Here is a 26,737-nt window from a genome sequence, read left to right as displayed (position 1 = left end):
CCTAAAATCCTAAGTGCTACCCAAGTGCCTAAAAGGTTTCTCATCACTCTTCAAATGAAATCCAAAGTCCTTAACTTGCTTGTAGCATCCCAGTGATCTGGCCCCTGCCTGCATCTGTGCTCACCCCCCAAACCACCACATCCACCTCATTCACTGAGTCCCAGCCACATGGCCTTCCCAGGTCCCACCCTCCCTCATGGTGTCTCCTCCTGGGGACTTCATGGCTGGATCCTTCCTGAGAGTCCAATTTTGGCATTCCCAATCTGGAGGACCCACCAGCCACCTCTGTCCTATCCTCCTATTTAACTTGCATGGCACTCATCACTATCTATTTGTTGGCGGTGCTGTTAATTTGTTTGTTGGCTTGTCTTCTGTTTTTCTGTCTCAGGCTAATTGAAATAAGCTCCATAAGAGCAACAGACTTCCTTGTCTCGTTCACTAACATATCCGCAGCACCTAGAACGAGGCACAGCATGCAAAGGACGCTCCTGGAGTTGAAGGATGAATTCACACCCACACCACCTCTGCAAGATGGGGCATAAGCGCCCAGAGTTCAGTGACAAAGCCTCCAGACTGTAGGAAGCCCAAGAATATACATATAAAGGTTTAGTCCAATAATTATTTTTCTTGATCACGTGAAAATGGACTTCCCATCTTCAAATGCCCCTCTGTATCTAGCCCTGGACCAGTGTTCCCTGGGTTTCCCCAGGCGGTAAAAAAGAAGGCTGAAGAGAGTGATTGTTCTGCTGAGGGAAGGGCCCCATCACCCCTCTTCACTTGCCCACTCAGGCCACACATACACACACACACACACGCACACACACGCACCCATGCACCACCGCCACCACCACCTCACATCCTCATATATACATACCACTCCACACACACCACCCCTCATGCCACACACACACACATAGCATACATGCCATATGCACACATCACCTCACACACACACACCATATGCACACACACTTTCATATATACATGCTACTCCACAAAAATATACACCAGACGTGTGCTACCCACACACACGTATCCTACATGCCATATGCACATACCACCTCACACACAAATACACACACATGCTCACAGCACACACACACACACATCTGCATCACCCCACACATACCATCCTCCACACACTCTGACCCCAGTCAGACCTATGCCTTTCTCTCCACAGCCATGGGGCTAAAGGAGTCTATCAACAGATATGATTGGAAGGGGCAGCCCCAGGGTAGTTACCCAAACCCTGCCTTTATGCCGGGATAAATCAGGTGAGTACAGTGCATGGCTAAACCAGGAGCATGCGCGGGGGGACGGAATCTTGCAGCCATCTCAGGAGCCTCTCAAGAGCAGAGAGACCCAGCCTAGAACAACCCCACATCCACGCTGCTGGCAGAGACTGTCTTCATACCCGAGAGGAAGCAAGTAGGAGTCCCCTAGGAGACGCTATTTTACAAGTACCAGAAGAGATGCCTGCGTGGCTCAGTCAGTTAAGTGTCCGACTCTTGATTTCAGCTCAAGTCATGGTCTCAGGGTCCTGAGATCCAGCCCTGCATCGAGCTCCGCACTGGGTGTGGAGCCTGCTTATGACTCCCTTCCTCCCTCTCCCTCTGCCCTTACCCCCCTAATAAAAAGTACCAGAAAATGTCTTCGCCCTAAAAACCTCACCCCAACCATGACATCTCAAATTCTACCATTAAAAAAAGCCTCTCTTTGGGGTTAAACTTTGTTCTCTCCTGTTCTTTTCTTCCTTCCTTCCTTTTTTCTCACAGCAGTTTCTTCTTTGGACACAAAGGCAACGAAGCATGATGTCACCAACACCCTGCTCACACCTTAGCACAAGCAGATCCTCCCACCCACTGACGGGAGCCCGAGGTCACAAGATCACAGCACTGCTAGGAGAGAGCAGGAAACAAAAAGGAAGGGGGGACACCTCGGCACCCCTTGATGGTGAAGCCGGCCTCCTCCCAGGTGCTCCCAACTGCTGATCGGGTGTGGCAAGAATCACTGGTCACCTGACCCGATCCACCCATCACCTCCCCTCCTCCGTCCCCACAGTCCCACAGTCCCTGGCCCCACACCCCACACCCTCGCTCCCTGGCCATCAGAGGAGCTCTTCCCGAAAGGGGAGGAGGAAGAGGTGATAGAGCTGCAGCTAAAGCCCAATTTTCGTTGACACTCAGAGTCTCTGACAGCTGTTAGAAGAAGAATGTGATTTTGAAATTTAAATAACACGCTTCTGCATTCGGCTCAGGGAGACAACCTGAGGATAAGCAGTTTATCGCCTAAGCCACCATGCAGGGGGTAGGGAGAGAGGCCGCCTGCTTCCTCAGTTCCTCCCTGTCCTCCATCCCCAAACTGCCCCCCCCCCACCTCCTCATAGGGGCTGCCCCAGAAGGAGGTTTCCGAGACTCACCAGCCAAGCAGCTGAAGCCGGTGAAGCCCTTGCTCACCAGTCTCTGCCAAGCAACCTGAGGGGAGGAGGGGCTAGGGGCAGAAAGGCTCAGACACCCCCTCAGAGGAGCAGGGAAAGGAAGGGGCCTCCAGAGGCATCTAGCAGAGCTGAACCAGGCCCCCCCTATGGCCATGCGGGCAACTGTCACACAGGCCTGGCTCTGGAGGCCAGGACCTCAGCCCCTCCCCAGTCAGGTAGTCATGCTGAGTGAGCTCTGTTCTGGAGAAGTCCAGGGCAGGACTCCTGGGCAAGGAGACCCCAGAGAGGCCAATCTCCCGTCTGACATCAGGATCTCTCTTCACTGTCCTTGGAGCCCACCAGGCCCAGAAGATGTGTGGTTCCTTCACTATCCCAGCTGGGCCAGGCCTCTAAGCCATGATGCTGCCAGGAATGGCATTTCCAGAACCCCTCTCTCCCCTTCCAAGACTTCCATGATCTACCCAAGCGCACTGAACTCTCCAGGCAGCACTTGGTCTACACCACCACCACCGCCACTAAGCCTCCTGGTGAGTGTCTAAGTGGGTGTCTGCTCACCCCACCAGACAGTGAGGACGTGAGTCTGCATCAGTTTAAAGCAGTGTCTGATGTAGCATCTGGAACACAGCAAGCTGAATGTTTACTGAACTAAACAGGTGGGCCCCAGCCCCACCTCTCCCACGAAGCACTTAGGAGCCCTGCCTTTCCCTAAACCTCAGGTGCTCCTAAGGTGCAGCCCACACAGGCCCCTCACACTCGCCTGGACCTCTTCACACCTTTCCTCATGTGGTCTAATACCCCACTCCAAGCCATTAGCTCCCTCCTGCCCACAGCAGCACTGCCCATGGCCTTCACTCAGGGTGCCCAGCACCACATGAGGAGCTGTACGTGCATCATCACCAACCCCTGCAGGGAAGGCCCCAATTGCTCCATTTTACAGGTCAGCAGGGTCAAGTGACCCACCCGGTGGTCACCCAGCTGGTAGGGCAAAGCCAAGATTCAAACTAGGTCTAGCAGGCCCACTCCAGGATCTTCTGTGGATATGTACTAGGAGCACGGCGCAGTGAAAGGCACCCTCAGGAATATGGAGAGGCTAGATGCACTGACACAGACACCAACACCCACAATCACACACATACCACAACCATGACACTTCTGTGGTACCAAGGGCAAGGGTGGTGTTCATCTGTCAGGGGCCACCTGCCAGACTTCTTGGCAGGGATAGGGTACCCTCCACTCCTAAGCCTCCAAAAACGGAACCACTGGAACCTGAAACAAGAACATCCTTAGGCCTTTCCCACCCCCTATCCAAGCAAGACAGCTCATCCATCCCAGAGGCTCACTGGCCAACTGAGGCAGACAGTGCCCATGGCTTCTTCTTCCAACCCACAAAAGGCCACGGGCCCAGACATCTTGCCAGCCTCCATGTGTCCCCACCACCCCCACAGCATGGCTCACCAAGGTCAGGGTGGCTCAGCAGGAGTCCCCAGGGTATACCATCCCATGAAAATTACCAGTCAGCTCCCACTCCAGCCCCCACCAAGCACCATCGTGGGTAGGAGGCAACCTCGTGTCATCAAAAGCCTTGCAACCATTTCCCAGATGGAAGCTTCCAGACCAGCTCTGCCACAGCCAGTCATCTGCCCTTAGAGAATCCACCCTACGTTTTAAAGAGCTACATATTTTAGTACAATGTACCCTCAGCACTGAGTCAAGCATTTGCCTGCAAGTAGCTCACTTAGTCCCAACAGAAACTCTAGACGGCAGGTGTTTCTTGCAGTGCCTTGCTGTAGGAGAGGAAGCCAGGGCTTACAGGCACCTGCCTGAGCAGCCACCGGGCAGGGTGGAAGCGAGCACTAGATTCCCAGTCCAGTCTGGACCTGCTCTTGGGCTCTCCGTTTCCTATTCTGTCCAGAGAAAGGCTGAGCCTAAGTGATCTCCAAGTTCCCTTCCAGCTACAGGAGGGACATGTTTGCATAAATATGCTCCACACCCATGCATCTGGTAAGGCCTGCAGGGCACGCAGAGGCCCCAGAGGCTCCTGTCCCGCACCAAAAATGCCCAGCCCGGCCAGGCCATCTGCCTGTGGCTTCTCTCTGTCCCTGAGGCATGGCCCCGTGGCTGCGAGGGAAACCACTGCCTGGGCCACCCGGACCCTTCACCCTCGCATGGATGGCCTCCCTCCATGTGAACCGCACAGTGGAATCTTCCACAACCTCTCTCCACCTGAACGGTCTCTCCTTTCCCTAACAAGACCTTCTTCTTGCCTGTTCCATCCTCTCCTGCCTCCCCATGTGTGACCAGCTGGGGTTCAGTATTCACGGAGTCACAGACACCTGGGGATGGACGGGCTCTCAACTTCAGCTCCCCAAACCCCTGTCCCCTACCAAACATCCCTGGTACACGGAGGACGACTAACTCTGTAACTCTGCCTACGTCCATTCTCGGTGAATTCTCTATAGCAACCCACCCAGCAGGTATCACACCCCCATGTTGCACACATGGGGGTTCAAGAAGTTCAAGAAGGCCCAATGAGGCCCAAGATCACACTCTCCTAAGTGGCCAGGTTGGGATTCAAACCCTAGACGGACTGTCTCCCTGAAGGCCCACACTCTTCTTGTGCACTAGGCTGCCTCCCTAACCACCCCGCTTCATGCTTGCAAGGGCAGCTGAATTGCTGCAAGCAGGAAAAACCTCATTTCTCCATGAGCATTCCCTTCTCCCTGGATGCCTCTCCCATCACTGCTGCCATGGTTCAGGGCTGAGCCAGACTGCTCTCCTCCTGGCCTTGAACTCAGTGCTAACAGGACACCAGTAATCCCAGACCCAGTTACTGATCCTAGGGCCTACGCAGAGAGAAGGAACAGGCTTATCCCTTCCCCCAGGGCCTCTGGCATCAGAATGCTAGAGAAATTCTGGCAGCTTTTTTTGCCAATAGAATCCCAGTAGGACTTTCTGAGAACCCCAACAGAGAGAGGAGGCCAGAGATAAAGAACACATGTTCCAGGAGGCCCCAACGACAGGGACCCAAATTCTTAGACAGTAAATGTTAAAGAGACAGTAGGAACTGAACAGCACACTCTTCTGAGTCCCTAGGACTGAGTGGGGGTAGTAAGGCCTAGAGAAGGGGCAAAAGACCACATAGTCCCCACTCACAGCCTTTCCACACAAAGATGATAGAGGAGGCAATGCACAGACAACTATGAGTATGTGCAAGTGCAGAAGGGCTCCTTACAGTCCTACAGGGTGGCAGCCTCATCACCCACCCTAAAGCACCAGTGCCGATCTTAGGTCACACAAGCCCAGCCTTCTGAGCCAGCAAGCCACAGGTAGGTGATATAGGGGCCCAGATGCTGACCCCACAGGGAAGCCACAGAGGGATGCATGTTCCCCTAAGCTCCAAGACGCTCTGCTCACCCTAGTACACCAAACAATGCTGCTGCTGTCTGTGTGCCTTGATGGGCAAATATTAGGCAGCTCTGTTCTAAGCTTCTGTCTTCCTTTATCAGAAAAGAAACAAGTCTGTGGCAGAGAATGCAATGGCACTCGGGCCTCCCAGTTCCGCATCCAGCCTTGTTTCTTCTCTGTGCCCCACACTCACCCGCTTGGCTTCTTGGTGGCCTGGCCAGGGTCCTCCACCCAGCTATGTGCACAAGCTTCCCAGAGATGGCCACTCATGCACCAACTCTAAGCTGGGCTACTCTGGGTGGAGTGGGGTCAACAGGAGTAATAAGGGGGGAGCTGTCACAGACCTTGAAGCTAGGCCCTCTCTGCGGGGAGCGGCCCTCAGAGCCCAGGGATCCAGGGTCATGTGGGGCCCAGTTTCATCTAGGCAGCAGGTAAAGGAAGCTGATTCAGTGAGCTGAGACCTGATAATTTCCTCACTTGTCAATATCCTTATCCCACAGAGTATCTAGTCCATCACATAAAGATTTTCTGCTAGAAAGATGTTTAGTGGGATTCCAAGAAGCAGACCTCTGACCTTCAACCTTCAAGGAGCAAGCCTAAACTATTTCTTTATTGGAGAGAAATCCAATGGCTCCCACCCCTCCAGCAGTACTCAGCCGGCACAGTGGGAACCAGGTACATTGGGGTGGCAGGGCATCCCCACTATGGCATCACGTGCTGAGAATATTCTTAACCTGCATCTGGGCCCTGAGGCTGTCTCAAAAGGAGTAGCCCAAGGTGGAGTTCTACCCAAAACCAATGAGGATCATCTCTGAAGTCTCCATTTCATTCACTACCACCCCCAACCACCACCAGGGCCCAAGGGCAAATCTAGATGGTCACCCTTTGGCCAATGCCTCCTTTCTTGTGGGGTTCTAGGATTTCTCCTCCCAGGTACCTATGTATCCTCCCACATCAGTCCTTAGATATAGTCCCATATACTCTCAGTGGAACCAAGTGAGGAAAAATTGGCTCCTGAGTAGGCCTAAAAAAAAAAAAAATTAGGTATTCCTTGGCATTTGCTATGGACTAACTATATTGTGCCCACCAAATTCATATGCTGAAGTCCTAATCTCCAATGTGACTGTATTTGCAGACAGCTTTTAGGAGGTAATTAGGTAAAATGAGGCTGTAAAGGTGAGGAGGTAAGGCCACAGCCAATAGAACTGGTGTCTTTAAAAAAAAAAAGAGCTCGGGATCCCTGGGTGGCGCAGTGGTTTAGCGCCTGCCTTTGGCCCAGGGCACGATCCTGGAGACCCAGGATCGAATCCCACGTCGGGCTCCCGGTGCATGGAGCCTGCTTCTCCCTCTGCCTATGTCTCTGCCTCTCTCTCTCTCTCACTCTCTCTGTGTGACTAGTCATAAATAAATAAAAAAAATTTTTAAAAAGAGCTTTCTCACTCTCTCTCCCTCTCCTGCCCTCTGTGCCACCCCTCACCCCACCCTGTGAGGACACAGGGAGAAGTGGCCATCTGCAAGCCAGGAAAAGAGCTCTCACCAGAAACCAAAGCCTCTCAGGCTTTAATCTTCATCTTCCAGCCTCTATGAGATAATAAATTTCTGTTGTTGAAACTCCCCAACATGGAATTTTGCTATGGCTGCCAAAACAGATGAAGACAGTATTTCTCTACAGAGTATTGACTTTTCTCCTTAGGGGGGCAATAACAGGAAAGAAAGTTTGAAAACAGTCTCCTAGGGAATTCTTCATTTGAAAGGGTTTAGGGTCTCACTGGAGAGTCTTTCATTTCACAGTTTTAGAGTGCTGCTTCTCAACTGGTAGCAGTTGTGCCCCCAAGAGACATTTGGCAATGTCTGGAGACATTTTTGGTCGTCACGACTCAGTGGGTTGCTACTGGCATCCAGTAGGTAGAGGCCAGGGATACTGCTAAACATCTGACAGTATATGGGCCACAGCTCTTCCCACAGGACTAGAACTATCCGGATCAAAACTTCAACGGTGCTGCTATTGAGAACCCATGGTTTAGAGCAAAAGAAACTTGAGAAGGCTTCACATACTGCCACAAAACTTCCTAGAAACCTCAAGTCTGGGGCCCTGTACCATAACAGGCCCCCCTGGCCACCTCTGAGCACCAGTGGTGGCTTCAGGAGCAGCTCATCCCCAGGCCCCACAGACCAGTTCCCAAGACTGGAAGGCCCTCCCCAGGGCCTGAGCAGGGGCGGCTGCCCTGGGCCCACGGGTCTCCCAAATGCCAGAGGGAACAAGCCAGGAAGAGAGAACCAACCAACCCATCTGACTCCTAAAGCGGGACCACGGCAAGCAAAGTGAGAGCTCAACACAGTCCTTCTCACTCCCTGTGCAGGCCGGGACATGAGTGGCCCGGCACTCAGAGGCCTTCTCAGTGGAGTTCAAGAAGAAGAGCCCTTGGTGGAAGGGGAGTCCCCAAGGGGAACAGAGAGTGGTAATACTACCACCCACAGCCACGGCTATGGGCTCCTGTCGGGGCCCCGTGCTGTGCTGCCCAGCAGCTCTCTGAGCCCTTAACAACCACTGGCTCATTTTAGACCTCATGACAATCCCACTGCACAACTGAGGACACCGAGGCATAGAAAAAAGTTGAACAACTTGATCAAAGTAGAACTCCAAAGTGAAAGAGCTGAAAACTGGAAAGGAGGACCCACAGGGCAAGATCAGTGACAAAACAGGAGAGTGACAGCAGGTTTCAGACTCAAGACCTACTGCATGGTAGGCACATTCTAGTCAATTCCCAGAAATGCTCCACTCCACACACAACCTCGGGGTGGGGTGGGGTATTACGGGTTTCTTCTTTTACAGATGAAGACCTGAAACTCAGAAACATCAAGGGGCTTGCTGGTGGAAGGCAGAGCCAACTGAGGGCCAGGGCGCCTAGGAGGACTGCGGAGCCCCTAGCCCAACTCCACTTACCTGAGAAGATTGAAGCAAGCCTGAAGATGTCCGAGAGGCGGGAGGTCACCGGCTCATAGGGTGAGGCTTCGTAAAACTCCTCACCTGGAAGAGAGAACCGGCGTCAGGCACAGGCTCACCCTCCCTATGGTGCTAGACCAGAGCAAGCCACCATGGAAATACTGACAATTTCATACAGGTGAGTTCTTTCTCTAGCGGTCTTCCACAGCAGCTCAGTACTGCCAACATATCCCTCTCTTGACCTCCCTGCATGTCTAGCCCTCTTCTAAGCCCCTCCAAATGCTTCTGGAAAGAAAGCACCGGGGAGGTGGACAGCCTGCAGAAGGCCAGGTATAAATCACAGGATTCGAAGCCAAAGGCGCTCTGAGGTCATTTGGTACAACTTCCCCACTTCACAAGAGGACTCTTGGGTGGCCCAGAGAGGTAAAGCCACCTGACTGAAATCACACAGCTACTCACGGCTGAGCTAGACCAGACTCTGGTCTGTTGGCCCTCACACCAGCATTCTCTCCCATCACACTGGGTTGGCTCTGCTCAGGCCACCCAAGGGCACAGAACTTCCTCTTTGCTTCCCATCATGTCATCAGAAGAGTCTGATTGGAGGGGCCGAAAGTCTGCTGAGTGGAGGCCTGACCCCCAGCTTGTCTGACTGATCCCCACCTCTGCACTCCCTGCCTGGCCTCCCCACCACCTGCTGCTTCTCAGACCTCTCCTGAAGGCTTCGGGATGCATCAGAGCCTTGGTGAATGGAAAAGCAAGCGAGTGACAGGAGATAAATGGCACAGGCATGCCCTGGAGACCCACCACCTCCTCATCAGGACTCCCGCCCCTTCCGCCAACACCTCAGCGGGAGAGGAAATATCCTCTTGAGACGTTACTGTGAGGAGAAATCAATGAATAATCACTCAGACTGTGTGTGTGTGCACGCTGCAGGGGCGGGGGAGACAAGTGATGACCCACAGTCTCACACGCTGATTTCCTATCCACCCAGGTCCAGCACCTAAAGAAGCGCACATGTGTGGTGGCATCCAGGGGGGGGCCACCTGCAGGAAGGTGCCAGCCATCTGGAAGAGGGGACTTGGAATCTGCCCATAAGGGGCTCAGGTCACCCAGAGGCCAGCACTCAAGGTTTATCCAGCCCTCTGCTGGTTCTCAGAGCAAAGCCCCTGTCTGCTAGGTATAGCCCAAAATGGCACAGACCCCTAGATGTTCATTCTCCCCCTGGAGAAATGACCCCCACCCTTTACTTCACCTCATAGGAATGAGCACCCCTCATGCCCTACAACACCCAGCACACCGAATGAACTATGCACAGTGGGTGCCCCAGTCACACCCACTGACTGCCATCCAAATGGTACGTATCCTTTCAGGCCACTCTCCAATCCTACCTTCCCCAGGACTATCCAGGCCTGTGCCATCTCAGTGTCCTCCATTCTACCCACAGGCACTGGACAAACTCCGGGTGGTGGGGTGACCAGCCACCGCTATCTGTTGGGGCCAAATAATACAAGAGCTTAGGAGACATTTTTGTAATAAAAATGATGTTATACCAAGCCCTCTAAGTGCAGGCACCACTGAAAGTGTTTTAGGTGTATGAACTCACTTAATCCTCTTAATTTCTCTATGAGATAGGCGCTATTCCTCTCCCTGTTTTATTGATAAAGAGCTGGCCTGAGGTGGTACAGAGATGTTAAGTAACTGGCCCAAGGTCACACAGCTGGTAAATGGCACAGCCAGGTTTCAAACCCTGGCAGTTGGCTTCCGAGTCCAAATACTTAACCATCACGAATACGGTCTCCAAAATTAAAATTAAAATTTTTGTTACTGAACCAAACTTCGAAACAAGTATTGCTGCTGTTGAACTTCCCACAGGGGCAGTCTTGTGCTAGCTGGACCGCTCCCCCAGGCTAGGGCCTGTCCTTCCCTCTTGCATTTGGCAGAGCTAGGCACTGGGTGCCCATCAGCTAGTATGACCAACTGGGGGGCTGACTGTAGTATGATCTGGGGGGAAGCAGCCTCTTCCAGGACGGGATGGGAGAAAGGCCCACCTTATTTAAGTTAACTCATGCTGTCTGCTGCTGTGGCTGAGAAAGCCACAGCGCAGTACACACCTGTGGAAAATCAAGACACCTGGCCACCAGGCATCCTGGCAACCACACAACCAGACGGACCAAAAGCTAGGATATCAGATCCCTAGGCCATGACCTGTGGGAGAGGCCTTTGCTCTTCACATCTACAGTATGAGAACGACCTGAACTTCAGTGCCACCCTTGGAGAAGGCAAGAAGCCTGGTCTCCGGTGCCCTGCGCAGCTGTCAGTGACAGCGCCACCATGTAAATACTGGTGGTTGTGGTATGGCGACAGAAGGAAAAGCTGAGCCCCAGACCACAGGCTCTCCCTAGGGCAGTGGAAAGGGGTCTGGGTAAGGAGTCAGGGACCCTGGTCCCACCAACCCTTCTCTGGCACTTTAGTTTCCCCCATCAAAGTGGGACAGAACAATCTCTAGCTCCTTTGCAGTTGGGACTGTTTAGGAACTCAGCAAAGCCACATTCCTGCCACCGCCAGCTCTGTCTACAGCTGAGGTCCTCAGCCTCTACACAGCTCAGCCTCAGGTGGAGGGGGAAGGTAGGGCCAAGCCTCCAGGGGAATCACCCCCGCCAGCAGGGGTCGGCAGGGGCCAAGGAGAAGCCACAATCAAAGTCCAAACCCACACAGATCTCTCCTCTCCACAGTCCCCCCACCCCGCCCCAGGCCCAAGCCAGGTTATTAAGTGTTATTAAGGAATAGGGAGGAAGTGCTTACAGCGTCCCCCAGGGAGACCACTCATCCCACACCGTGAATAATTAACTCTCAGGTGGATCCTGTCACTCAGAGGAACATTACCTGCTGTTAAAAGGCCTCTCAGCTTCCCCTAGCCAGCCCTCGGCAAAAACTACCTCCAGCTCTCAAGAGCCAGGAATGGGGGTGGATTCCGAGGAAGGACGGAGGAGGGGGGGAGTGGACTTCAACCTGCAAGCCAGCTCAGGCCTCTCCAGTCCGGCATTCCTGGTTTAAAGGGCCTTGACGGCCACAGCGCAGTATGCACCCTAAGGCCCACTACGCATACCATCATCATCCAAACCCCTCACTGCCTGGCTCCGACCAGCAAGGTCCTCGGCCTCTGACGCCGTGATGCCAGAGGGAGCCACTCGGGTGACAGGGTGCTCAGGTGGCCCACCCGGCCCTTCTAGCTGGCAGTTCCTCTGTCCCCCCCGCCTGTGTGTCCTGCAGCCCTCAGCAAGCCCACTCCAAAGCAATGCCCCACCTCCCCCGGGTTGAACCTGAAGGCCGTGGGAAAGAAAATAAGAATCTAAGGACCCTGGTCCCACCAACCCTCCTCCTGCACCTGAGCTTCCCTCCCACGGTGGGTGGGGGGGGCCTCAGGGCCTCGGTTTTCATGCACTGGAGAGGCCTCCTCCCCGTGAGGCCTGCTCCTCACCCAGCAGAGAATAAAGGACACGCACTTTGTGGCACCGTGTCCCTCTCTTTGCTCACTTCCGCTGCCAGGACTCGAGGTTGCTAGGAACGGGAGACTGATTCAGAGGAATTACTTTGCTATTAACGGTGGTGACACTGTTCATAATTACATGCCAGCTTTGCTCCCGTATTCAGGGCATATTGGAACCATCTTAGCCGCCGGTCAGAAAACCCTCGTTCCCCGAGCCCCCCCACCGGGTCCCGGTGTCCTCCTTCCCCCCAGCATCCTGAGGCCGTGCTGCTCCTCCACGTCAGCTAACCAAGGGCCCGGTGCCACCGCGCGCCCCTCTCTTCACCGCAGCACTTCCATCCCACTACCCGCCTGCCTTCAAGTTCAAGCTGCCTGACCCTCTCACATCTTAAAAAAAAAAAGTCATCCTTTGTTCTCTCCTCCTCTTCACACTAAAATTCTAGCCATTGTCCACAGTCACTCTCCCCAGCTCTCATTCCCTCCCCAAAGCAGGCCTCTCCCCCAGCACCCCTGCAGAGCTCACCACGAGGGCACAGGGACACGCTGCCCACCCTCTCCTGCTCGCCAGATGGACTGGGGACTGCTGACCCTCCTTCCTTCCTGGTTTCCTGCTGTCCCTCCACCTCTCTCCCAGCACCTCCCCCTCCACACACCCTTGCAGGTCCCCCTCCCCCACCCACCCATCTTTAAATGTCAGTCATCCCCAGGGGCTCTGTCCCTGCCCTCCTCTCAGTGTACGTCTCCCAGCACACTTGGCCCCTATGCCAGGGACAGGCTGGCTGATGGCAGCTCCTAAATCCCTATGTCCCATGTTCCTTCTCCACCTGGGCTCCAGCCCCATGCCCCGCTGTATGAGGGGCATGGCCAACGAGAACCACATGCCCCAAAATAAAGGCAGCATCTCCCCGCCCTCCCGTGATACGAAACCTTCTCTGCTTCTTGTGAACCAGCCGCATGGCCTACCCAGTTGCCCAAAACAGCAAACTGCCCTCCTTGACTCCTCTTTCTTCACCAAGACCTGTTGATTCTACTTCCTGAGAGCCCCCCTCATTCCTGCCACTGTCCTCAGCCGGCCACCACTACTCCTGGCCCGTACCACAGCTGCAGCCTCCAATCTACGCTCCTCACTGGAACCACGTAAACACCACCCTGAAGCAGAGATCGCAAAGACTCCCCTTGCAGGGCTCCCTACTGCACCCCAGGTCCTGCCCCCACCTCATCCCCCACTCACTTGACTACACTGGGTTACTGCTAGGTCTGCAAGTGAGTTTGACTCCCTCCTGTGGGCCTTTGCCCAACCTCCCCCTCCACCTCCCACACTCTTCCCATCTCTCTCCTGGTGTAACTGTAGCTCAAACTCCTTAGTCTCAGCTTAGAAGCTGCCTCCTCCAGGAAGGCTCTTCAGATTTTGTAAGAAGTTGCCTTGGGGCTACCATAGCACCAGTGCTTTCCAACAGCACTCGTGTCGCCAAACAACAAAAAGCCCCTCATTTATCTGTATTGCCCCTCCAACTAGGAGCTCCATGAAGGCAGAGGCTACCCCAGCTTGTTCTCTCAAGTGTTCCCACAATGCCTAGCAGATGATAACCTCTCAATAAATCATCATTGAATCAATAAATGAGCATCCGACTGAAGTGGCCAATCCTCCTGCACTGTTTGCAAATTCTCCCTCTGAAGTCTGAAGGGAGAGGATACAGGGGAGTGGGGTGTTAGCGGAGGGGGCGGTTACAGGTTCCACCCTGGGACCTGAAGGAGCCTGCTGCCCACACACTTCTCTGAGCTCTGTAGAAGGTACCTAGGCCAGCCCTGGGGTCAGGAAGCCACCTGAAGAGCAGGCCCCGTGGCAACGGGAAGAGCAGAAATGGGCCTGGCTCAGCTCAGAGCCCAGGCCTTTGGAGAGTGGCGGAGGCTGGTTTGCTTCCACAGCCCTGCATGCACGTGACCCACACCAGCTGCCTGGGTACTCCTGCCTCCCCTTCTCTCTTACCACTTCACAAGTCCGTCCATCCATCCACCCATCATCTCTCGGACCCCCTACTCCCCTCCTTTCTCCAGCTTTGTTCTCCTTCTCCCCTCACCAGCCCTCTCACCTCCCCAGCTATTATGCAGCCTCCTCCTTCACCTCCCTTGGCCACCTCCGACACCTGCCCTCCCAGCTGGGCCAACTACTTCCTCTGTGTTCTCAGCTCTGCTGGCAGGGAGCAGTGGAGAGCTGGCCAGTTCCATCCATTACCAAGTCTGCCCCAGGACCTAGGTCCCCACGCACCACTCCCCTGTCTTCCCCCCAATCCCACCGCGCCCCCCTGGAGGCCCAGCAGGGCTTACCCTCAGTCAGCCCCAGGTGGATGCTCCAGTAGATCTGCAAGCACTGCAGCTCCTTCTTCATGCCCCGCTTGCAGCGACAGTCATACAGCGGGCTCTCCTGCAGGACCTCCAGGGCCGCCTGGCACTCCTTGTTGGCCAGCATGGTGTTGCGGTCCCGGCCGGCCAGGCACTGCCGCAGCGTGCGGTAGCGGGAGCTGCAGTTGGATTCCGCCGCACACAGCTCATTGGCCCGGACACAGTCCACCGGGGGGCGCCAGCCGTGGAGCTCGGGGCCCTGCAGGGAGGAAGGGCTGGCCAAAGAGCGGAGGGTCTCGTCTGGGTGGTGGGGAGGGAAGACAAGCATGAATGAGGGCCGCCAGGACCTCCGATCCAAGCTGCAGGCCTGGGGCTTGGGCCCTGCTGGGAACTCCACACCCGTTCCACTCCAAAGCACACCAAGGCGACTCAGTGCTGCCTTCCCCACGGCGCAGCCGAGCGAGCAGAGGAAGAGCTATGAAAGGATCCCAAGGCATCAATGGCCCTCCTCAAACCCAAAGGAGAACCAGAGCTGTCCCTGTGCCCGGCTCCACCAGCTTCTCTTCGGATTCCACACCGCCACCCCTCAGCCCTGGGCCCAGGGGCGGAGCACAGCAAAGCAGACCCTTGTGCAAGAGCACAGAGGCTCAAAACACCCCGAGGCCAGAGAAGAATGCCACAGCCTCAACCAAGAGCTGGGGGCCGGGGTGCGGAGGGGGACTCTGGCTTTCCTGCTGCCCAAACCTCCATCAACCTCAGGTCCAGCCAGAGGTCCAAGCCAACATGCTGGGTTCAACTGGGAAAACGGCCGAGAATAATTTTACTTTCCTAGTCTGTTAGGACCTTAGAGGACCACAGCATCCAGCCCCCCATTCTACCCTGGGGAAACTGAGACCGAAAGAAGGGAGATGACAACTCAAGGTCACACACAGGCTGAAAGGGCCTCTCAGACCCCTGGCCTGTCCATCCTGAGTTCTCAGACTCTATGAGAAGACCCCGAGAGACAAGCCTGACCTATGGCCTGAGGCACGCCCAGAAGGGAGCAGTCACCCCTTTGCAGCCCAGCCCTCTTCACCTTCCAGTCCAACTGCACCTGGTGGATACCTGAAAACGTGCCTTCTGTAGCCAAGTCCTACCCCAGCCCTGCCTAAAGAAAAAGTGCTGCAGGCAAGCCTGCCGAGCAACTAGATTTCCTCCGTGTATGTCCACATGGGCCTTTCCCGTATCTCTCTCTCTCTCTCCTCTCTCTCCCCCTAGCACCTCCTACTTCTCTCTTACCTCTTCTCTCCACCCTTCTCTAAAACCATCTCCCCCAGTCTCTCCTTTTTTTCTTCTTCTTCTTCTTCCCAAAAGCCAAATAATAAGCCAATTGCAAAAGAGAAAGAGCTTCCGTCCTCGGACTCTGGCCTTGCACCTGGAGCCTCATCTCTCCAAAAGTGAGCAAGCGGGATTTGGGCCACCCTTTTTACCCACCACCCTCAGAGCATCTAAACCCACAGTCCTCTCTGAAGGAAGGGGCTCAGGGGGGACAAAGGGTCCAAAGTGAAGGGTAGGGAGGGGCTCACTTGGTCCCATCAAAATCAAGCTCCCAAAATGGTTTCCTCCAGACACAGGCATCTCCTTAGTCTCCCTGTCCACTCCAGATCCTGCCCGAGAAAAAGCCCTTCCATAGGCCAGAGCCAAGACTGCCTTTTCCAAGACCCAGGAGTGACCTGGGCTGGAAGGCTCCGTCCATTCCATTCAGCCCAAGGCACAGTGAGATGCTAGGCCAGAAGTCCTCTCCCCAGAATCCCACAGAATCCACCCTCCCCACCCCACCCCCCATCCCTACCCAGAAAGGCCACTTCTCAATCCTTCCCCCTGGAGGCCCAGCTCAGGGGGGGAGCTACCATAGGGAGACAGCGACACCTAGAGGCAGAGCCCTGCAACGAGAGCGTGTCACTCCCTACAGCTGCCAAGGGGAAGGACTCCACCACCACTGGAGAAAGGAGACCTGCCCCACAAGAAGAGGAAGTGGAAGAGCAAGGGGTAGGCCAGGAGTGGAATAGGCCTAAGGACTGGAGCAAAAGATATTCCTTCTCCCATGGGGCATACCTCTGCCTCGGGACTGGAAGAGCTGAGGGCTGGGGGCAGGCCCGAGAAGAATCTGGCATGGGGTGTGGGCACCAACGGTGGGGCATCTGCCTGGGCACCAGCTGGAGAGGTGTCCTCCGTCCGAGCCGAGGCAGCAGCTTTATTTCCTAGCTTCAGCAAATTCCTAGGTCCCTGAGCAGGACTCAGGGCATCTGGGCCACCCAGGAGCAGCTGAGCTGACCCAGCCTCACTTGCACCTGCTGCCCCCACCGAGCCAGCCAGCCTGCCTGCCTGCTAGAACCTCAAGAAGGACCCAGCCCTGGGGCTTCCAGACTTTCCCCCAGCGTCCCTGCATCTTCCTCCCTTCCCACCTTGACTGTGCCTGAGACGGCACCATCAGAGACCGATCCAGAAAGCAGCATTGTGGGCAGGTGGAAAGGTCAGCACATCGGCCTAAGGCGCTGGGGCGATAGGGTACTTACCCAGCCTGCCCCACAGGTGGGGTCCTCCTCACAGAGCCCTGGGCTCCTGTGCCCAAAGCAAGAGCTTCCCTGATCCTGCCAGCCAGCATGTGTGACCAGGGCAGGAAGACACTGCAGAGAGCCAGTGTATCCTCTCACCAAACTCTCAGGCTGCACCCATCCTTGGCTCTTCTGCTTGGCGTCACGACCCTCAGAACCAATCACGCCCGGCCAGAGAGAGAAACAGCTTACTGGGAGCTGTTCTAAATTCTAAAAGAGTAAAGGTCAGCAGGTATCCTGCTGCCTCCCAGTTCTAAATCAGGCGAAAACTCAGATCCATCCAAAAAAAGACATGCAGAACAGTTTCTAGAGACAAGGGGGACTAGGAGACTGCACAAACGTCCCCACAAGAGTGAGGATGCACATTAGGACACCAGTGGGCAGCAGGCCTCTGACCAGGCCCGCCCTCCCACTTACTTTCCCCATCTCATCTTGTTCTCTTCCTGGGTATGTCAACCCTGCAGGTCAGGAGGACTGGGCCAGAAAGGCCACCTGCTTTCCAGAGTTCACTCAGGTGAGGGGAAGAGCACACAGAAGACCCATGCTCCTGGCCACACACTTCACCGTGTCCCCTACACACACACACACACACACACACACACACACACACACTGCAACTGCTACCCAATCTCCAGCCCCACAAAATCCCCCCAAGCAGAATCTCCAACCAACTCCCAGCTGTAGGCTCTGTGCCAGGAAAGTGGTTCCGAGGCGGAAGTTCCCTTCATACCAACCCATCCCTTCCTCCTTGGCTAGCTGACCTAGAGTCTCCTAATATCCAATGGTCACTCAGTTAAGCCTTCCCCCAGCTTTGGAAAGGGGCATCTCAAGGGAAGCAAACTGAAGGGCTTTCGGCCAAAAGACTGCTGACACCCTGCTCTGACTCCTCTCACCTTGGCCCCCAGGGTCTCAGACACTGTGTGCATCACACACACACACACACACACACACCTGTATTGTGAGAATGAAGTCCACTCCGCATCTCAGCTGAGAAAAGCCTGCCTGCAACATGGGGTTCCAGGCCTAGCCAGTACCAAAGGGCCCATACCGCACTTCTCCACCTTAGGACATCAGAAAGCACCTCTGGGGTACGTACACAGCTCAGCAGCACGCAAGAGGGCTGCTTTTCCTGAAATACAATTTTCTTTTCTTCTTGGCCCCAGAAAGCTGGGTTTTCAAACCAGCAGTGAGAGAAAAGGTCAGGTTTTAGAACAATCCCTCCAGAATGAGAGTCCACTTGCAGTAGGTTGCCAGGAAGAGCTGCAGGCTCCTAGTGGGCCCGGAGCACCTACCCAGCTTCCTTCCTTCCACAGCCCCTCCCACTCTGGAGAGAAGCTGCCTCTGGCTTAGCTGGGGCAGCACCTGTGAAGGCCACACCCTAGGGCAGGGCAGGGCACCCCCCCCCCCAGAACTGGCGCTTCTGGGAGAGGGCAGAGGCTAGGGGTAGACATAGGGTCCAGCGCCCAACCAGGATTGACTCAAATCCCCTATTCCAGCCAGAAGAGCACTTCGTAGCCCACCCACCTCTTCTTTCGGTGATGGACACCTACCCCCTCAGGCCTTTCCTTCTCCCCTCCTCCAGGAGGAAAAGGGTACACTCATGACCCAGAGAGACAGCCTGGCTCACCACAGGCTGACAGCAGGCCAGGGTGGCAGGAACAGCATCCACGGCAGATGTGTGCTCCCTCAACACACTCCTTACCCAGCTCCCTCTCCAGCGCACCTACCAGGGGCAGCAGCCTCACCACCAGGGACTCCGGGTCAGCACAGGGCCTCAAAAACACCTTCTTTCTCACCTCCACTCCCAGAATGCTCTCTCTATATACACCCATTTCCCAAGCAGCTGAAATTTCACAGAGCACAAAAGGGGGCCAGGGGCTGGGAATTCTGGGTGGGAAAGAGGCTGCCCTCGGGTTCAGGAGCGCCAGGCAGCCCCTCCTCTCGGCCCTCGGAGGTAGGGGCTTACAGAATGAGCAGTGGTCTTTGTTCAGATCCCTTTTTTTTTCCATCACTCCTCTCCCTCTTCACCCAAGGAAGAAAACTTTGACCTCCCTCCCGCCTCCTCCCATAAGCTAGGACAGGGGCCCCAGGAGGCCAGAGGTGGTGAAGGATAGGTAGTCAACGGTTGCTCGCCGCCCTCCACTCCTGCCCAAGCCTCTGGCTCGGCAAAGGGTGGGGAGAAACTTGCAAAGTGTTGTCGGGAGTGGGGCCACTGGAAAAGGGTTCGGGGAGCGGGAAGCGGGATGCATTTCCCAGAGGCTGATTGGCAGGTGAGGGGATGGCTGCCGGCGCTGCCCGCACAGATGTCCAAGCAGGAGATCCTGGAGAAACCCACGCCGTCCAACCGGGTCGATCCGGGAGCCGACCAGAAAGATGGAACTGGCACGAATTTTCTCCCCGCGACACACAGCTTCTCCCCACCCTCTTCCCTTCCAGATGAAGAGTTGGAATTCTTTTTTTAAGTTGCCGCAATTTGAACCCATTATTTTAAGAGAAATGAGTGCTATCATTGTGCGTGAGTAAGCGAGTGTGCCTGTGTGCGTGCGTGTGTGCGGCGGGGGTCTGGGTGTTCCAAGTCTCCTTCCCAGGCCCCCCCACCCCCCCAGCCTCGCCAGCCAGCCGCGGTTCTGGTCCCCGCGCCCCCAGCCTGGCCGCCCGGGCCCGCTCGCTCCGGCAGCGCCCGGGCCCGGCTCGCTCCGCGGCGCGCTCTCCCCGCCGCTCTCCAGCCCGCGCCCCGCTCGCCCCCCGCGTTCCCGGGCTCTCGCCGGCGCCCCAACGCGCGGCCCCGCACGGCCCCCCAGGCTCCGGCGGGCGAGCTGCCCTCCCCGCTCGCAGGTACTCACCTAAAAAGAAGAGGAAGCAGAAGACGTTTGCCAAGATCATGTTAAATAAATCCCACAGTTTTGTGTGTGTGTGTGTGTTTTTTTTTTTTTTTGTCTTTCTCCCTTGGGTAAAAAAAAATAATAATAATAACAACAACAACAACAATAATAATAGCCAAGCAGTGATAATCAGCCCCAAATCCAATGCGGAGATGCCAGCGAGTCCAGCCCGGTGAAGATCCCGAGTCCTGCGATGCTCGCCTCTGGCTGGAGGGGGTGGAGGGGGGGGCGGTGGGCTGCCTCTCAACGCCCCCCTTGCCCACTAAACCCAAACGCACACGTATATGAGGGTTTATCTGCTTTACGAGCCGACCGCCGGGTGCTCCCTCAGTCCTCCCCGCCGCCGGTCCGGGAAGGCGCGAGTCCCCGCGGGTCCAATTCCCCTGCGCTTCCCAGGAGCGGGCTGGGGAGGTGGGGAAGAGGCGATCGGAGAGTGAAGGGCTGCAAGAAAGCAGCGAGGGTGGGGGTCAGAATAAAATGCAAATAGGAGAGAAATCCACCGACGGGCGTGAGCGCCAAGAACAATCCAGTGGGAGCTTCGAGGACCAGAGCCCGGAGTCGCTTCTTTCGCACCAAGACGAAGAAAAGATTCAAAAAAAAAAAAAAAATCTTCTCCCGCTAACCCTTGCCCGGCTCACTTTTTTCTACTGGAATTCCAGTGACCGTGTGTCTCTGCGTGCGTGTGTCGTTCCCTCTTCGGTCCCTCCCTCCGCTCTCCCTGCTCTCGCTCTTTGCTCTCGCTCTCTCCAGCTCTCCCTCCCCCCCTCCCTCCCTCCCTGCTCCTCCCTCCCTGCCTCCCTCCGCCCGCCCCCTTCCCCCTTCGCGGCTCCCTCGCCGCGGCTCTCGCGCCCGCGCCCCTCTCCTCCGCCCCGGGCTCGGCGCTCGGGCTCCCAGGCGGCCGGCGGCGCGGGCGGGCGCGGGGCGCGGGGCGCGGGGCGCGGGGCGCGGCGGAGCAGCGACGCTCTGCAGCGGCGGCGGCCACTCGGCGCTGGTGGCGGCGCCGGGAACGCTGGACGAGAGCAGAGCTCCGCCGCCCGCCCTTCCCGGGACTGACCTGCTGCCTCGGCCGCCAACGGACCGGCTCCCCGAGCTCCGGCTCAGACCCACCGAAGCCTCCGCACCCTGCTCCTCCCCCCGCAGCGCGCCACCGCCGCCCGCCGCCCCCCGCCCCCCGCCGCGGGCAGGCTGCGCCCTCCCACCCCCGCTGCCCCTGCCCCGCTGCCCCTGCCCCGCCGCCTCGGCCCACGGGTCCCGGAGGCCCGGGGAGGCTCAGGCCAGGCCGAAGGGCGTGGAGTCCAGGACCCCCCAGCCATCCCGGGGGCGTGGGGGAGGGGCGCTCGACAGCCCCCGGCTGGGGGCGGGGGCCGGGGCCCGGGGCCGGGGCGGGGCGGGGCCCCACCCTCCCTGGGCGGGTGCGTCCTTGAGCCGGGGAGTCGAAGCCGAGCTTCCCCCCGAAAGCGCAAGGGGAGGGACCCCCCTCCAGCGCCCCCGCGCAGCCCGCCTGCCTGGGTCTAGCCCCCATCACGCACACACGTGTGCTCTCCACGCGGAGCTCGAGAACTTTCCCCGCACGCCCCCCGCGCCCTCGGCCCCCGCACGCCCCGGCGTTGCAGCCCTTCGAGACTCCCCCCTTCCCCACTCCTCTCCCCTCCCCTGGCGCGGGAGGAAGGCCGCGGTGCCCGGGCGGCCTGACCGCCTCCTCCGAGGCCGCTGAGCAGCCCGAGGCGCCCGGGAGGCACCGGCCGGGGGCTCGCACCCCACCCCAGCGGGAGCGCCCGAGACCGAGCGGCCAGGGCTCCGTGCCACGCGGGGCGGCCGGCGCTCGGCGGCGTGCTGGGCTCCGAGCTCTCCCCAGGCAGCCGGCAGCCGCCCGCTTCGGAGGCTGCGGGTGGGGTCCCCTCCCCCAGCCGAGAAGGGGGCGATTGATCCATCTGTCGATGGGCCGGGCTCACCGGCGTGTTTTAGTCACGGAATTTACAGTAAACGCCCAGAGGCACCAAAAAGGAAGCGTCTGGCTGGGAAAGGGCTGAAGGAGAGCTGAGGTTCCTGGCATGTCTCGGCAAGAGGGGGCGAGGCGGCGGGCCCCGGACACGCGGGGGGCGCACGCCCGCGCACGCCGGGCACCCCAGTTTCCCTCTCCCTGCGCGCACACACACATCCTCGGCAGCGTTGGAGCTGCCTGCGTGCCTCGGCTTCGGTGCACACATCCCTGTGTTCGGCTCTGCGCACCCGGGGTGCTGGGGTGGGGTACCTCCAGTGCCTTGTAAACTTTACGCGCTACCCCAAAACCGGATCTGGGCTGCATCTAAGGCATATCTGGTGGTGTTTTACCGTGCGTTTTTAAATGAACAAGACTCCAGAAAAGAGTAGATGTTAGAAATCGACCTGGGCGCGAAGGGAGGGGTCACTTACAAAACCAGCAGCCTTCCCTAGTGGAAAAGCTAGAGGGAGCAACTTCCATCTTGCGGATTTAGGCGGGAACTCGGGCTTCCCCAGACCGGGAAGCACAGCGCGGGGCTCCTCCGAATGCCTCTCCTGTTTGGCTGACCCTGAGGCGTAGGCCAGAGCCCTATCTCCTCCCCGGGCCACTAAGTGATGTCCGATGGAGGCGCAGCCCTAGCCAGTTAGTGGAAGACCAGGCCCAAGAAAGCTAGAGCATAGGGGCTGGGGAACGCCTCCTCCAGGCAGGCCGCCCTGCCTTTACACCGGGCTTCTCTAGTTCTAGAAAAAGACCACATCTGACAAGATCTCCCGGCCTCGTTTCCAAAATTCGGGGACTTAAGAAATCAGCTTTAGAAAAGTATAGGTGGAAGGATGACAGGCCGATAGGAAATACACTGCTGGGGAGGCTTGGACTGTAGGCTAGAGCTTGGGAGCCTGCTATAAATAAACTTTCTCCCTCTGCTCCCCCACTTCAGGGCCTACTGGTCACCCAAATGAAATACCCTCTACCATCCCAACACTAAGGTGTCCTCTGTGGGTTTTCCCTCTTCCAGGGGCTCTACTCCAGGCTTCCAAATTAGCATATCCCTCTTTCTCCTCCAAAAATTTGTTGAGCTGTCTTTTTACCCTGGCTGGGTATATAAAGGACAACTCTAAAACATGTGGAAGCTTTGCTTGGGCCCCTTCTGGGTGAAAGGGGCTGAAAAAGCAGCAATGGACACCCAGGAATGGCTCCCACTGACTCACCTTCATGGTGCATCTGGTAGCAAGAGGTAAATGGCTGGGACCCTTCAGGACATGGAACCACCAGGCCTTCATAAAGACAGTGAGCAACACAAGCCAGATGGACATTTGGCTTCTTGTGGCCCTCTCTTCCTCCCTATCTATACAAGCCTCTCCCACTACAGCCCACCCTCTGCTGACCCCAGCCCTCAACCTGAGCCGCCCTTAGATACGCAGAGTCCAAGGGCCATACCACTATTTCCTGAGCATGTACTATATGTAAGCCCCCCCCGCCTTGGCCAAGATCTGCAGAGGACATACAGATGAACACATCCTAGCCATAGGCAATTTAATCTATAAAATTTTTACTCTATAAAGTGAGAATTAAAAAACAACAATAACAATCTTGAAGAAATTAGATGAGATACTGTGCACACAGAAGCTAATCAAATACCTGGTTCATAGGAAGTTATTCATAAAATGTCACCCTTTTCCTCTGGGATCCAGAAAAAGAATTGAGAACCTATGACAAGGCATAAAACTTAGTGGGAAATGAGAAGAGAAGATTAAAAAAAAAAAAAAAAAACTACAGGGATCCAAGGGAAAAAGAGACTACTTTGTAGAGGATGAGGGATAGGCGATTTTGCAAGAGGGAGTCATGGGAGAAAGGAGAGTCAGCAGGTGTAAACAAAAGCCCCTGGGGCTCACTGATGCACTTTCACACACCCTCAGGTACTATATCCTTCAGACCACCTGCAAGGGCCCAACCCAGCTGCCCTGAGCTAACCAGCTGGTAAGCCTCCTGCTCTCCCACCCACCTTGCCTGTCCCTCCACCATTAAAGATCCAGAAGTTATGATGTGCAAAGGGGAGGGAAAGAGAACACTTAGGGCTTCAATTTCTTCCTTTGGCCTCATCTTTCTAGACCTACTCATCCTGTGGAGTAGATTCACTGGAGGGCAAGAGCAGTAGCAGGGAGAGAAGAAGGACTGGGATAAGGGGTTACAGCCCCACTGCAGTACACACTCGTGCAGTACACACACATGTGCACATACATACATGCTTATGCATACACAGGCATGTGCACACATGCATTAGCCACAGAGCTCAGCTGACCAGATTCATGCTGCCCCAGCAGAATCTCACCCCTTCCTTTCTTTCAGTGGAGGGAAGAAGGCTGAGTGAGTGTTCCCTTGCCCTGGAGATGAAAACCAACAGGAATAAAAAGAATAAAACCAACAGGAATGACAAGCTAAGGCATGTCAGAAACCACCATGGGACAGGAGCCCACCAGAGTCTCCTGAAATCAATCAACCAGCACAGATTTATTGGACCCCTTTTCTGTCCCCAGCAGAGCAACAGACTGCCCCTGCCATGGAAACATTTACAGATAGAGTTAAGGCACGTACCCATGAAAAGAGTGAGCACTCCAAAGGCACATTGGGGCCACGTAAGAGAAAAGAATTAGGATCACTGGATTTCAGCACTGGCTGGGGAGGCAGGATTTGAACTGGACTGGAAGGGATGGGTAGGATTGGGCTGAACACAGAGGAGACAGCTCTGGGAAGGGGGCGGCAAAGGTAAAAAAAACAGTGGTAAGAACGGTTTGAGAAACAATCCAAGAGTGAGGAGGAATCATGGGCACAGGTCGGAAGAAGATCTGGAAGGTGCCATTGGGATGCACAGTGGAGGACCAAGCTAGCGAAGGCTTCCAACTTGCTCCCCTAGAAGCCGCGAAGGTTTCTGAGCAGGCAAGTGACATAATGAAAATGGTATGATTGATCTGACAACCCTGTGAAGGATGGAGACAGGAGAACAGTTAGGAGGCAATTTTAACAGTCTCACCAACCCGGAGGAGGTGGTGGGCTAGACAAGGAGGTGGCGGTGGGCGTGGCAGATGACGATGGGCGTAGACAGTAGTGGTGGGCAGGGACAGAAGGAGGTGGGCGTGGACAAGGACGTGGTGGGCGAGGCAGGTGATGGTGGGCGTGGACAGAGAGGGTGGCGGGACAGAGGGTGGTGGAGAAAGTGAACGTGAACTGCAAGTTGTGATGGGCGTGGACAAGGAGGTAGTGTGGGCGTGGCAGGAGGCGGCGGTGGGCGTGGACAGAAAGCAGTGGTGGGCAGGGACAGGAGGTGGTGGGCGTGGATGGGAGGTGGTGGTGGGCGGGGCAGGAGGTTGTGGGCGGGGCCAGGAGGTGACGGTGGGCGGGGCCCAAGGAGTTGGTAGTAGGTGGGGCAGGAGGTGGTGGGCGGGGCCAGGGTGACGGTGGGCGTGGACAAGGAGGTGGTAGTGGGCGGGGGCAAGAGGTGGTGGGCGGGGCCAGGGTGACGGTGGGCGTGGCCAAGGAGGTGGTGATGGGCGCGACAGGAGGCGTCAGTGGGCGTGGACAAGGAGGTAGTGGTGGGCGGGGCAGGAGGTGGTAGGCGGGGCCAGGGTGACGGTGGGCGTGGCCAAGGTGGTGGTGATGGGCGCGACAGGAGGCGTCAGTGGGCGTGGACAAGGAGGTGGTGGTGGGCGGGGCCAGGAGGTGACGGTGGGCGGGGCCCAAGGAGTTGGTAGTAGGCGGGGCAGGAGGTGGTGGGCGGGGCCAGGGTGACGGTGGGCGTGGACAAGGAGGTGGTAGTGGGCGGGGCAGGAGGTTGTGGGCGGGGCCAGGGTGACGGTGGGCGTGGACAAGGTGGTGATGGGCACGACAGGAGGCGTCAGTGGGCGTGGACAAGGAGGTGGTGGTGGGCGGGGGGCAGGAGGTGGTGGGCGGGGCCAGGAGGTGACAGTGGGCGTGGCCAAGGAGGTGGTGATGGGCAGGGATAGGAGGAGGTGTCAAAGGCAATGTAAAGATAAACTTGCAAGCTCTTGGTAACAGATTCATCACAGAGGCCCGGGAGGAGAGAAATCGCTTTCTACTCAGTGGTCAAGCCAGGATAAGGTGACCAGCCCTGACTTCTCAGGCTTTGTCAATTGGAAAAAATAATTTAAGTAACCAGCTTTATGGCAAGATACATGTTATTTCTTTAATTCTTATAATAACTCTGTAGGGTAGTTAACTATTAAGAGCCTCATTTATAAATGAGAAAACTGAGGCAAGAAAAGTGATTTAACTTGTCTAAATTTAGTCATATTTTTTTTTAATTTAGTCATATTTTAAGTGGCAGAAACATACTTCGAACTCTGGCAGTTGGGATCCAGGCTTCCTCTCTGGTAACCTATGGTCCTAAATAAATAAGCCAAGTGATGGCTCTCCAGCCTGTAAGTTTTTCCATCCCAATTCAGAGCATCTTCAGTATTCCCCGTTCTCCCTGCCCTGCCCAGCAACCAGTGTGAAGACATTGTAAAAACTGAAATTTCTTTCTTTTTCCTGTGACCCTTGCCTGGCCTCATCCTTGGATTTCAAGTGGAGAGCCTAGCAAGGATCCCGTCCAACATGCCCCAGCTGCACAGTGCCCAGCTCATCCATGAGCTTTCCCAGCTCTGCTCCAGCCG

At 56.3% G+C, this 26,737-nt stretch overlaps 1 protein-coding gene across 4 annotated transcripts in view; it reads right to left on the bottom strand.

The window, feature by feature from the left end:
• Positions 1–21,224, bottom strand: part of GFRA2 (GDNF family receptor alpha 2) — an 84,897-nt gene extending 63,673 nt beyond the window's left edge. Inside the window, exons 1-4 of one of the 4 annotated variants that reach the window (XM_035720402.2) lie at positions 21,144–21,224; positions 20,051–20,530; positions 14,599–14,913; positions 8,787–8,870 (exon numbers count right to left, since the gene is read on the bottom strand). In XM_035720402.2, the coding sequence (XP_035576295.2) occupies positions 8,787–8,870; positions 14,599–14,913; positions 20,051–20,090 (439 nt within the window). In that variant the 5' untranslated portion in view covers positions 20,091–20,530; positions 21,144–21,224. Of the gene's footprint in view, positions 1–8,786; positions 8,871–14,598; positions 14,914–20,050; positions 20,824–21,143 lie in introns of those variants that run through there. The other 3 variants (XM_025463196.3, XM_035720407.2, XM_049100964.1) reach the window with 3 other exon arrangements.
• Between the last annotated feature and the right edge of the window lie 5,513 nt (positions 21,225–26,737).

This window comes from Canis lupus, chromosome 25 (assembly GCF_003254725.2).
Source record: "Canis lupus dingo isolate Sandy chromosome 25, ASM325472v2, whole genome shotgun sequence".
Classification (NCBI taxonomy): domain Eukaryota; kingdom Metazoa; phylum Chordata; class Mammalia; order Carnivora; family Canidae; genus Canis; species Canis lupus.
Note: the sequence above shows the minus strand (reverse complement) of the source record. Positions and strands in the feature narration are given on the sequence as shown.